This window comes from Armigeres subalbatus, chromosome 2 (genome assembly GCF_024139115.2).
Source record: "Armigeres subalbatus isolate Guangzhou_Male chromosome 2, GZ_Asu_2, whole genome shotgun sequence".
NCBI classification, from domain to species: Eukaryota; Metazoa; Arthropoda; class Insecta; order Diptera; family Culicidae; genus Armigeres; species Armigeres subalbatus.
The window spans coordinates 310,103,946-310,117,100 of NC_085140.1; the positions used below are offsets into that span (position 1 = coordinate 310,103,946).

The 13,155-nt window shown below is 39.6% G+C and overlaps 1 protein-coding gene across 1 annotated transcript in view; it reads left to right on the forward strand.

The window, feature by feature from the left end:
• The window catches only part of LOC134212578 (uncharacterized), an 896,490-nt gene that overhangs the window by 314,908 nt on the left and 568,427 nt on the right, over positions 1–13,155 (forward strand). The window contains exon 3 of the mRNA XM_062690564.1: positions 2,890–3,910. Within this exon, the coding sequence (XP_062546548.1) occupies positions 3,261–3,910 (650 nt within the window). The 5' untranslated portion in view covers positions 2,890–3,260. The remainder of the gene's footprint in view (positions 1–2,889; positions 3,911–13,155) is intronic.

Below are 13,155 nucleotides of genomic sequence, written 5' to 3' on the forward strand. Positions count from 1 at the left end.
CTTTATCCGCTCGCATCAACACAGTTGTAAAAATTTCATCGTTGGAAATAAAAATCGCATTCGTACATGCTTTCTCGTGCGCTCGTTACGTTTGCTGCCATTTTTTCCTGCTTTGGAAGGAAAGAAGAGGCGTGTCATTGAGGCTAACTGCTTATTGGGTTGGGTGGTTTGGGTGGAATGATGGTGTAGTTTGGGCATTTGGGTGATTTGAACATAACGTTCGTTTTCATACACCTCATTATTTCCATATTATGCGGCTTTTTTCCATTGATATTTAGGTGAATTGTGTTGTTAATTTTCACAAATGTACTTGTACAATTATTACACAAAGGCATGCAAAATCAATGTATGACATACAACTAGTTTTATTGAACTTTAATATTACATTGGTGAAAAAACACTACGTGGGAATCGGCCCTAAAACAATTGTAGACGCGCTGTCTGGACAGTAATCCATATTGTATTTTATAATGTATTTTTTAAAACGTGCCGCTGCGCTAATTATTGTACTATTTACCCACGATCGCATATTTGTAACATATGCATTTTTTTCCTTTCTCGTACAACAGAGTTGTACCGAAAGGCTATATGATTGCTCCAAAAAAACTTTTGATAGAAGGCCCGGAGACCCATAGTGTTATATACCGATCTACTCAGCTCGACAAACTGAGGTGACGTCTGTTTTTTTTGTGTATGTATGTGTATGTGTACAAATTTTGTAGACACACGTTTTAGAACTTAGAATTATCCGATTTACTCGCAACAAGTTGCATTCGACAGGGAATTGTTTGCTATTGAAAATGGGCCCGATCATTGCTTTTCGGAATTATTGAAAAATCATTGTTTTTTCCCACAGGTCCCCCTTGGAAAAAAAATCAAAAAACAATTGTTTTTGAATGGTGGCAAGGCAAAAATATTAAAAATGATCGAAAAAATGTGATCTATTCACCCAAAGAGCTTTTTTGACCTTTTTAAAGTGATTTTTTCAATATATTTTATAATGCACGAGAAAGGCATCATCACTGCTAGGTGGATTAATCTGGGTTTTTAGAATCGTCTTTGTTTCTTGATTCCATTGTTCAGGAATATTGTAATAAATAAAATCAGTCATAAATAAGGAGATCAGAGTATGCCATGGTTCTGAACAGTCGTGTTTTTTTCGGTCCGTCATTTCTTTGCAAATTTGTATTTACGTTTCTAATTAGTTTTATATTCTAAGATTATTTCTTTTCCTGAAATTCGGTTACAAATGTGAATGGTCAGTGGTATGAACAAAAATTGGAAGTGAATCGCAAAATTGGTAGAAATATTGTGTCTGATTGTTCTTCGGCGCACTGTTACGCTTTTTGGAGTACTTGTAATCTGCATCTCTAAGGAAGACTTGTAATATATGTGACAAGGTGTGGACTCGAATCGCGAGAACATATTGGATAAAGGAGTTCTGCATCACGAGACCATCCATTGCAATCATCTCCAGCGGCTTTATGAAGCACTAAGGGCAAACTATGAAACGTTCGAGAGAAGTCTAATGCCTGATGTGATGCGGCTTTACTGCGATGCTCAAGTCAAAGAGGTTCTCGTTTCTAGCAAGGTACCGCTGCACTCGCTTAGATCGGGTAGATCCTGGAACGCAAAAGGCCACATATGCAGAAGTCCGGTGAGATCAAACCAATTTGCTTCATTATTCATATTTAATTCCATAGTTCAACTTCATATAAACATTTAATTACTGAACATTGACAAATAAGGCCGATATAAATATTTAAAAACTATTTTGTCTCCCCCCCCCCTCGGATGTTTTTGCCAAAAAATAATATTTTGAGGGGGCAACAAAATAAAATTCTGATAATTTTGAGGATTTTCAAAACATTCCTTCACAAATCCGAGGAGTTTTTTCTTTATTAACATTGGGTTAGTTCCATAATTTCTTTCAAAGAGGGTCAATAAGTACACTCAATCCTTGACATAAATACTTTTAGTTTGAACTTGACATTAGCACATGCGGGGAGGGGTTTTCCATATATGATTCTTCTCTTCTCGTTTCAGAGAGCGAGCAATGGCGCTTAAACCTAGGCTTATTAGCCAGGGCAAGTCTAATACCTTGTCCCATCCCAGGAAGTTAAACATCTAGGAAAACGGAGTGACATAAATTTCTTAGCATGGTCACTCCCAACGTTTGAATAAACTTATCATATCATTTGCTTATGATGATATTCCAAAACTAAATTCCCTACCAACCATCCAACTCCTTGACATCTATGAGGGCGTCGGTGAGTCGCTGACCTCTCACTAAGTAGATGTCATATCATCATTTCCTTCTTTTCCCTAGTAACGGAGAAGATGGGCGTGGCCAGCAATGGTAGTTTTCATGCTTTATCATTTTGGACCTCCAATTGGGTTGCTTTTAAATCCCAAATAGTAATCCATAAGCAGTTGGGGTAAGAAAGTTAAAGAATATACATGACAGTTATCAGTATGCAATCTAAGAAATACTCCGTTACAACGCAACGCAACGCAACGCAAAAACGACAATAAAATAATCATCTATTCAAATTGTATACATTTAATTAAATATGCACATTGCACAACTATAACTGATCACCTAACACAGTATATCGTGGAACCATGTAAAAGCAAACACAGCTGTTGAATGTTTGGTTTCGATAACAACAGATAACAGAAACTTTAGTGAAATTACTTTTATCATAGAAGCAATCAGTTACCACTTAATCAAAATAAATAATTAATTGATTTACTTGTGTGAAGTAGTCCAAATTGGACCATTATTGTTCAACCCCTATGACCCACTCCGTAAAAACCAAATATTTTGCTAGGAAACATAAATGTTTTGCATTAATTTTTATTCAATTTTCTTCACCTCTCTTCCAGATCGTGTCAGTAAATCACGGATGATTTAATGTCGCTGTCACCGAGTCATCCATAAACACTGAAATTAATTACATCACCTCAGATACCAACGCCCATTTTATTGGCGGTACATCCGGCCTGGACAAGTTTCACCCATGCTCCGTAATGCCACCCAACCGAACATGAAAAATCATTAGACCAATAAACAAATACGGCAGTGGCACCGAATAACACCCATTAAAGCAACAACCGGGTGCAACCGAATGCACCGAATCAGCCAGTGCCACAAATGCCACTGCCGAGCCTGCTGCTGGTGTCCGAAGCGATGACAATATTGACCCATCATTAATATTCTGCGCCGATGCTCTGCCCGCCCGCCGGTCGGTGAGATTATGTTGAACAGGAATCGACCACCGGCCACATCCGGGAAGCTGTCGGTGACAAGTGGTGCTGGTCTGGCCGAGCTACTCCTGTTGCTCTCGTTGATCCGCTTGGCGAGCAGCTCCAGCAGCGGTGACGTTAGCTCCAATGGGAACGCCATAGATGACCTGCTGCCGTCGTTGTCCGCTTCGTCGCACCTCTGCGGAGGAACCCTGACGGCCACCCATGGAGTCATCCAGACGCCCAACTTTCCGGATCGGTTTCCGGTTCCCATTAGCTGCACCTGGATAATCGATGCGTCCACCGTGGTCGGAAACAACGTTTCGATTGTGGTATATCTGACGCAGCAGTACGTGCTGAGTGGGTTGCGCTTTACGGAGTACATGTACTACAGTGAGGATTATAAAGTGCCCAGCATGAATGTGTTCGAATTGAGTGAAGACGATGTGACCGATGTGCCGTGGATCAAGTTCAATAGCCCGTACTTGGAGATTAAGTTCTTCATGGATAACCTCTATGGGACGCATCTGCGAGCTCTGGATAGGCTGCTGGATGTGTACGGTTTCAACATAACGTACGAGGTGGATGCCGTCAAGCAGTACCAGTGCAATGCTTTGCAGTGCCGCTTCTTGGGGAATTGCTACGCGAAGCAGAATTTCTCGTAAGTATTAAATGATGTGGAAATGAGGGGATTTGGGCAACTCAAAATCGCATCACTGTAATTTTGAGGAAATCATGTTGATAGGCAAGCACGCATTTAAGCCGTAGACACTTGGGAATTAGTTTGAAAATTAGCAGCTAATTTTTATATTGAGAACATTTAAAAGGTAAACATCGCATTAAAATAGGCTTAATGCTCATATAATGGTCATAAATGCTTCTATTTAATTTACCACGTAGAACAGTTTTTGCTAAACAATTGTCTTTGATTCATGTACAATTAAATATATGAAGTAACGAGATAATATGATCGATAGTTTGCATTATTTATTTTGAGTTGTTGCAAGGGCATTGATATAATTATTACATTTTTTATAAAAGGTAAATTTGGATGAAAATGATTATAATATTGTATAACATTTCACTGAAAACCATTTCTCGGAATTCATTTTCGCAGTACGACATTTGGTGGATTGTACCTTTTCGCCGAATGACTTTCGACGGAATGTACCAGAATGCCGTTTTGCGTAATATTATATTTACAATAAGAGACGTTATTCCCAAGCTGTGAATATAATGAACTGATTCGGGTGGATATACTCTATTCTAGAAATTTCTTCAAAAATGGCTAGTGCTGATAATGCGTTTTACGTTTCACCTTGTGTTTTACAATGTATTTGCCACCCTACAAGGATGGTCCAAATTGTCAAAGCAGCTTTCTATATTCAAACAAAATTCTCCCTTCGAAATTGAATGGGTATTGCATTATTTAATGGTTAATCTGTAATTCAAGTGATGAATATCGCCAACCTGTGTGACTTGCCGAAAAGTTTAGATGCTTTCCAGCCAGGCTGCGCCTAAAACGATGACCATGCCACACCGGTGCTCCCGGATTGATTGGGCGGAAAATAGAAATCGATCGGTCACAGTGTGTCCCTCCCATCATATGCCCACGGTCCGAAAGGAAGATGTGGATCTCTAAATTATTCATTGGATTCTCGTAGCTGCCGAACCAGCCCAAGAGGTTACATCTATGGCGAGCCACCCGACTTGGATGGCTTGGAGCGGTGAATGGAAATCAACAGCGAGAAAAGTGCAAATTGAGCTGAACCTTTTTGCGATGACCGGTCAAATCAATGCGTGAGGATTCGGCAAAGGCAGAAAGTCAGGATGTATCCTGGAATGTTTGACATTCATTATCTGGATTGTAGTGTAAACACGCTATGAACCTATTTTCAAAATTTGTTGAAAGATCCGTTATATTCTATTACTTACTCACGTTCAATTAGAGGCATCGTTATCATTATTTTATTATTTATCTTATTATTTGTATTGGCATTACATCCTCCGAGGGACATTGCCCTTCACAGCCCAGTTACCATTTTTGCATTTGTATATCATAGGCTAACACAATGCAATGATACGTTTATACCCGAGGAAGTCGAAAAAATATATGACCCAAAAATAGTCTAGACCTATCGGATCGAAACCACCCACCTTCAGCAAGGTCTTGCTTTATAGCTGCGAATCTTTTACCGATTCGAGATACTTGAGACAAATTGGGATTGGAAATTAGAATACGCGTGGAATGTCGCATTGAGGGGCACACCAAGTGGAACAATTAGACGGAAGGGTCGATCTCGCTTTGTAAATCTACGAAAACATTTAGCCAAAAGAAGTTCTTAATCACTTCTTCTTAACTATTAACAACGCTTACCCATGCCCATACACGCAAACCCGGTTCAATCTCTAAGCAGGGGCAGGGATATCGATCCTTAGGGCCAGATTTCTTCAACAGCCCCACTTAACGTTATAACGCAGTTGATAACTGTGGAAGTGCTTAATGAACACTCTGCGTGGCGGCAATGTCCCATTGGGGGATGTAATGACAATAGAGAAGAAAAAGAAGAAGAATACTTGACTCAACTTTAATTGACGTGACACTGAAGACGGCCTTACTGTTGAGGTTGAAGTACGTATCTGTCAAAGGTACAATCAAGTGGTGGAATTAAATGGAATTGTACAAACTCGTCTTATGACAAATAAAAACATTCCACTAAAAGCACAAAATAATTTCCTTAAGTTATAAACCGGGTTCACGATTTTCGTTTGTCCGTTTTCGGTACACAGTACTCAATGAGCAGCACGCCGTGATCGTAACGACCGAAACTGCTTCGATAGTAGATCGGCCCTTTCGGAATCCGAACTGGTTGCTTCAAGGGCCACCTTCACCCTCGGTGTAGACCTCTATGTCCTCTCCTCTTACCACTTGTGTCATGTAGACAGATTATGCCGAAGGATCTGCCCGAGGTTACCCGGGCTTTGGCAATAACACAGTCTCTGTTGTTTCTAATGGCTTCTAGTACACTTTTACGTTGTGTTTTCCTTGACATGGACAGGGTCTCACGCACGTGGTTGATTTAGTGCGCTAGAACGGTAGTCATTTTTTTCGACTCAGATCTTACGTGACAATCTCCCACCACAGAGCTACTATGAGTAGTTCTGGATCGGACTGCGATGTCCTATATCCCTGGTTGTGGTTATTCACTTTGTTGTTCCGTTGGGTGTATATTTGAAGCAGAAGCGAATATTTGATGGTAGTATATCATTCTCCAGGCGTCAATCTAAACCAGGTCGTCCTACTGGTACTGCGAAACATTTCAGTGATGTACGACTTTCAGCAGGATGATTTGACAAGATTTAGCCTCGCTTATGCCTCTAACATAATTAGATCTATATCGTTTGCGAGGCGACTACCCCAGTCAACTGTCTAGGCATTAAAGTCTACCGCTTTGACCACCTGTTTAAAATTGGTTAGCTTTACCGAAATATATCCCAGGTAGCACATTTTAATCAGACTTTTATGCAGCAACTTGATTGTGAGTGAATTCAGTACTACTCGCTAGAGGTGTGCGCCGCCGCCGACAGTTTTGGCACGCCGCCGCCGCCGGCATTTTTGCATCGGCGCGCCGCGCGCTGTTTCAAATTTGTCACGCCGGTGGTCTATAATTTTCCACGCCGATTCAAAATTAAAAGTCTGCAGGATGTTCCGTGGAAATTTCGATAATTTATTGGAATTTCCGAAGATTTTTCCCCATTGGCGTAACTAGCCCCGATACCCAGGGGGGGGCTATAGCCCATTTATCTATTTCTCTAGTTTGAGCTTTTTTTCAAAACTTCTCGAACATTTTAGCACCTTATCAAGCTACCTTAGTGGTAATGTGATAAAGACGATTCAATCACCTAAGGCAATTGCGGATCAATCACACTCATCCATATTCTTTTTTGGGCATGTGCATGTGCTTTTTGCTGTAGTCCATAGTATCGAAGTATGATTGTTTACTAGCCGATGAATGATTGCTACAACGACTCAAATTGATGGCGTATGGCTATGCGTCTAAGTGTAGTATCGCTCGACTTTGTCTCGCACACTGAAAGGATAATATGTGACGGATCGTCGTCAGGTTTCCAACGGTAGGCAGTGAAAATGTTTACAGATTTCATAAATATTCTATCTATCTCAAATCAAAAAAAGGCAACATTCCTCCAGGGATTCCGACGGGAATATTCCAAGCATATCGAAGGGAACCTCCAGAGATTCTGAAGGTAATTTGAACGGGAATGTTCCAGTGAATCTGACGGAAATGTTTCAGGGATTCCAATGAGAATCTTTTACAGATTCCGAATGGAATCCTCCAAGAATTACGACGAGAATATTTCTGGAGTTCCAACGGGAATGTTCCAGAGATTCCGTCAGAAATCCTTCAGGAATTCCAACGTGGATGTTCAGGGATTTCGTAGGAAATTTTCTAGGGATGTGAAAGCAAATCGACGAAGGATACCGAATTTATCGTCGAGGGACTCCGTATCAATCCTCCAGAGATTCCGTAAAGAATTTTCCAGCGATTCCAAAGGGAATCATTCAGGTATATTTAGGCCAATCGTTGAATAATTACGAAGCAAATCGTCGAATGATTCCAAAGCACTTCATGGAGGGATTCCAAAGTAAATCGTCGAGGGAGCCCGAAATTAATCTTCTAGAAATTTCGAAGCCAACCGTCGATGTATTCCGAAGCAATTCATCGAGAGATTCCGAAGCAAATCGTCAGAGGGATTCCTATCCTAGATGGATTCCGAAGCAAATCATTCAGGGATTGCGAGGCAAAACGTCGAGATACTTCGAAACAAATATTCAAGATATTCTTAAGAAAATCATCGAAGTATTCTGAAACAATTTGTCAAGGAATTCTGAAGTGAATCTCCGAACGATTTCGAAACAAATCTTTGAACGACTCCAGAGGGATTCCAAAGCAAATTAACGAGAGATTCTGAAGCAAATGCTCCATGGATTATGAAGGGTATCCCCCACAGATTCCCAAGGGTATTCCTTAACGATACCGAAAGGATCCAGTGTGAATTCTTCTGGATTCCGGTTGGAATATTTCGATTATTCTGAAAAGAATTGTTCAGAGATTCCAATGAGAGTTCTTCTCAGATGCTGATGGGATCTGTGGGGGTTATCATACTGCGAGGCAAGCGGAAGTCTGATGGAAAACTGTTACTCCACTCTGTGATGGTTGACCACAGTTCATTTAATCATCGTACAATGTTCTGTGGAATTGTTCTGTAACATACCAACAGCCGTTTTTGCAATTCTGAGCTTAATCGAGCAATCAGAACCAATTTTCAGATCGAATGAGTGTCAGAGGTATATTTTCCTATATATTTTGACTGAAATCCCCATACAAACTTCAAATCAAATGCGCCAGCTTATGCAACAAGCGATTGAGCTGAAATTTTCAGAGATTGATTTTCTCACCAAAAGACACAATCCTAGGGGATGCCCCGTGGAATTCGCCAACTTTTTGTTTCCTGGGCCAGACTATATGTTGAAAATTTATATCACTGCTAAGTGCTAACTAACTTTTCAAATCCTAGGGGGCTAATTTTTTCCTAGTAAGGGCTCCCCATTGCCATTTGGCAATTTGTTCATTGTGTCGTTGAATTGATCATTTTGCTAAAAAAAGTCGTTTAGCTGAATAGGTAATTTGGTAGAAAATGCCGTTTGGCTCATATTATTTGTTTGCAGAAGGGGCATTTTCGGACCAAATGACTCTTTCTGTCAAACGACCATTTCTACCAAACGGCATTTTCGGCCAAGTGATCTAGTCCATCAAATGACTTTTTTGGTCAAACTTTTTTTTTTAATTCTTTATTTAGGTGTTTTTTTAATTCTAGATTAAGTTCAACACCGATTTTTGGTCAACGACCATTTGGGCCAAATGACATTTTCAGCTAAATGAGCTGTTAGGGCAACCAACTTTTTCAGTTAAATTACTAATTCGGTCTAATGAGCCTTTCACCTGTTTGTCGCTTTCCGCCAAATGTTATTTTCAGTCAAACTATTTTCACCTAATACCGTTTCGGACAAACGTTCAATTCGGCCAAATGGAATTTGGCTAGATGACTTTTAGTCTTACCTGTTATTCTTGACTTTCGGTCAAACGACCCATCTGATCGACAAATTAAATTTAGCTGAAATGGCCATTTGGCCGCAAAAGTTTGATCAAAAAGATGTTTGGCCGCAATGGTCGTTTGTCAGAGAGGTCATTTGGCCGAAAATGTTGTTTGGCCAAACGAGTGGATATTTTTGACCATATTACCCGTCCAGTTATCAACATTTGGCCGTAAAATAAACAATGGGTCATCCTACACTGCCGCCACACTTTTCCTCCGTAGAAACCATGTTTTTTTGTTTCGTCATTTGTTGTCAACAAACAACGGACAGGAGCGTCATATGGATGGGGTGAATTGGTAATTGCAATTAATGAAAGATTCTGAACAAAACTTCCAATGCTTAAAATGTTGAAATTTGTCGCTTTGGAAAAAGAAATTTGTTTAATATATCGCCCATTTAATTTAAGACAACGAGTTCCCACTGATCTATGCAGTTTTAATAGTTGAATGAAATAATGAAATTGATTATTCTTTATCATACAGCTTCATAACTTGATTATCATAAAATGATGATGTGAGAACAAAGGAACTTGCGGTTGATTTGATACTACCATCATGACTAGGTATGTTCTTTTTAAAACACACGTAATGATTCACATTTGGATCAGAACAAAACGTGGTTATTTTCGTAAAGAAGAATAGTTTTGTAGAGTACATATTTAAATCGATGTGCCGTTTTAATTGAATACATAACCCCTACAGTTTATTTTTACTGCGCGTACTTTTTAATCCCGGCTCCATTCAAAATACACGGGACGCGGGGACCAAAATCTGGCGGAAAGTTTTCCCAAGGTGTAAAGTTACTTTTACCTCAAAGAAAGCCTCTCGTTAGTCCGGCTAATTCAGATTTTTTCCAGAATAAAAAGTACAAACACTCATTTAAATATATTATCTGGTCTGTTTTCAAATGGCTGTGGGTTTATTTTGGTTCATTTGTATGGATTTGACAATCGGATTACCTAGAGAAATATTTCGATTTTTAAAAGCTATTTTGAAAAGCAACATCTCCCGTGCCCATTTATTCAATAACGTTGCTTTCCTCCTCTGTATTTCCAGCCCAGTTTACCCATTAATGCTTCACATAACATATTCTATCAGCGAAATTCTTATAAATTTCCAAGTTATACGAAATTTAAGCGCTACCGATGAAAATGAACCGTCGGTAAAACTTCCGCCATTTGATTTGTTTTGGCAATCGCTAATTCAACGTTCAGTCGGTCATCTTAGAGTCATAAGCTACCGCCTCTTTCCTAATATTAATTCTAGTTTGGATTGATTTTTGTCACGGTTTTTAGCGCTTTTTTCATAAAATGATTCAGGTAATCACAAGTTTGACAAAACCAATTAAACTTATCAAACCAAAATTTCGGGGTACAGTGGTATCGTACTACAGATGTCAAGTTGTTCTCGGGTTGGTACCCCTATAAATACTTGTTTCGATTAATCCAGCAACAAACCACGTTGTAGTTTTATCTATATTTAAAGCACCCAGCCCCGTAATGCTTGAATATATACGAGCCTATACCAAAATAACTAATGAGTAATGCAATTGTGTTATAATAAATAATAAAATCAAAATTAGGTTTTTCTTTAACCTTTTACGCCATAATCGAGAAATGCTCGCGATATAAGTAAGTTTGCCAGAACCACCTGAACCAATTTTTCGGGATACACTGACAATGTACTGGAGACGTCAAGTTGCTCACGGGTTGCGGTCGAACGACATTTTCGGCCTTATAACCTATTCGGCCAAACGATCATTTCAACCAAACGACGTGTTAGAGAAAAATGGGCCAAATTACCAGTTCGGCCTTATGTCGCTTTGGCCAAATGCGATTTTTGGCCAAACTGTTTTCCATTGTATAACCGTTTTGCCCAACTTTCATTTCGGTAAAATACAATTCGGCTTGATAATTTTCAACTTAACGTATTATACGGCCAAACGGCTTTTGCCTAATGATTTTCGGACAAACGACCCTTCCGCTTTTTAAATAATTTCCCATTGAATTTCCTAAAAAAATTTAAGGATTTAAAGAATTTCCTGTAGAAATACAAAAAAATCCTTCAAAAAACTGATTTATTTTGTTGAATTACCGAACGGTTTCTCGTAATTTTTTTTAAATCTCTTAAAGTTCTGAATAATTTTGGTTAAAATTTCGCAAAAAATCACCGCGGAAAATTAAAAAAAAATCCATGCAAATTCCAATGAATTTCCTATGAAAATTTCGAACAATTTGCCGTTGAAATTCATTTTTTATGTTGATGTACTCATTTTGAGCAATCTCCTGCGGAAAATTTGAATAATTTTCTGTGTAATTTTTAAATAATCCTCAACAGAAACTTTCAGTGGACTTTCCGAACATTTTGCTGTAGAAACTTGAAACAATTTTCCTTAGAAATTCTTAAGTACTTTTCTGAAATTTCCAAATAGTTCTCATAACTTCATAGTAGTTGTCTTGAAAAATCCGAAAATAATTTTCAAATGAATATTTTGGAGAAGCTCAGAGAATTTTCGGGAGAAGTTTATCAGATTTTCCGTAGAAATTCAAAAGAATCTTCCGTTGAAGTCTTGAAAACATCCTGAAAAAAAGCAGAAAAATATCTTCAAGAAATGATCGTAAAAAATCTCCACGCCGATTCACGCCGCCGCCGCCGACCAAAATTCTGACAAACGCCGCCGCCGCCAATTTTCGGACCGGCGCACACCTCTACTACACTACCTCTATGCATTGGAAATGCTATAGAAAGCAAAATTGGATGATTTTTTACAATTGTATAAAAAATAAACACGAGAATGTCCATTATAGGAATATTTTGGAGGGTCCATAATAGGGAAGAAGAACGTTCCGAAACGGAACATAAAAATCCAATGAAGTGTCGACTATAGGGAAGCAATTTCCTATTATGAACCCCCGGGGGGTCTACTATAGGGCAAATTCAGTCAGACTTTAAAATGTTTTTTTTCATCTATTGCATTTATTTGACAGACTCAGGCGTGTATAACACTTAACGGAGCCGAGATTCTTTTTGATATTTACAATTGATATTATTATTTGCAGTTAGTACGAGGAAGGGACATATACCAAGATACTTGTGGTGACTCAAGGTTGTGCACCTCGCCTTCTTGTTCCCGTCGAATCGTTGTCGAGAACCATTTTCACCGGATTACTGTCCGACATTCTGGCTACGTGCCCGGCCCACCGCAGTCTTCCGATTTTCGCGGTGTGAACGATGGATGGTTCTCCCAACAGCTGATGCAACTCGTGGTTCATTCGCCTCCTCCACGTACCGTCCGCCATCTACACCCCACCATAGATGGTACGCAGCACTTTCCTTTCGAAAACTCCAAGTGCGCGTTGGTCCTCCACAAGCATCGTCCAGGTCTCGTGTCCGTAGAGGACTACCGGTCTAATGAGCGTTTTGTAGATAGTTTGGTACAGCGGCGAACTCTATTCGATCGGAGCGTCTTGCGGAGTCCAAAGTACGTACGATTACCAGCCACTATGCGTCTCCGAATTTCTCTGCTGGTATCATTTTCGGCAGTCACCAGTAAGCCCAAAGACACAAATTCTTCTACCACCTCGATTTCGTCACCACCGATGCAAACTCGCGGTGGATGGCTCACATTGTCTTCTCTTGAGCCTCTTCCTATCATGTACTTCGTCTTCGACGTGTTGATGGCTAGTCCGATCCGCTTATCTTATGATATTAACGTTAAATAATTTACCA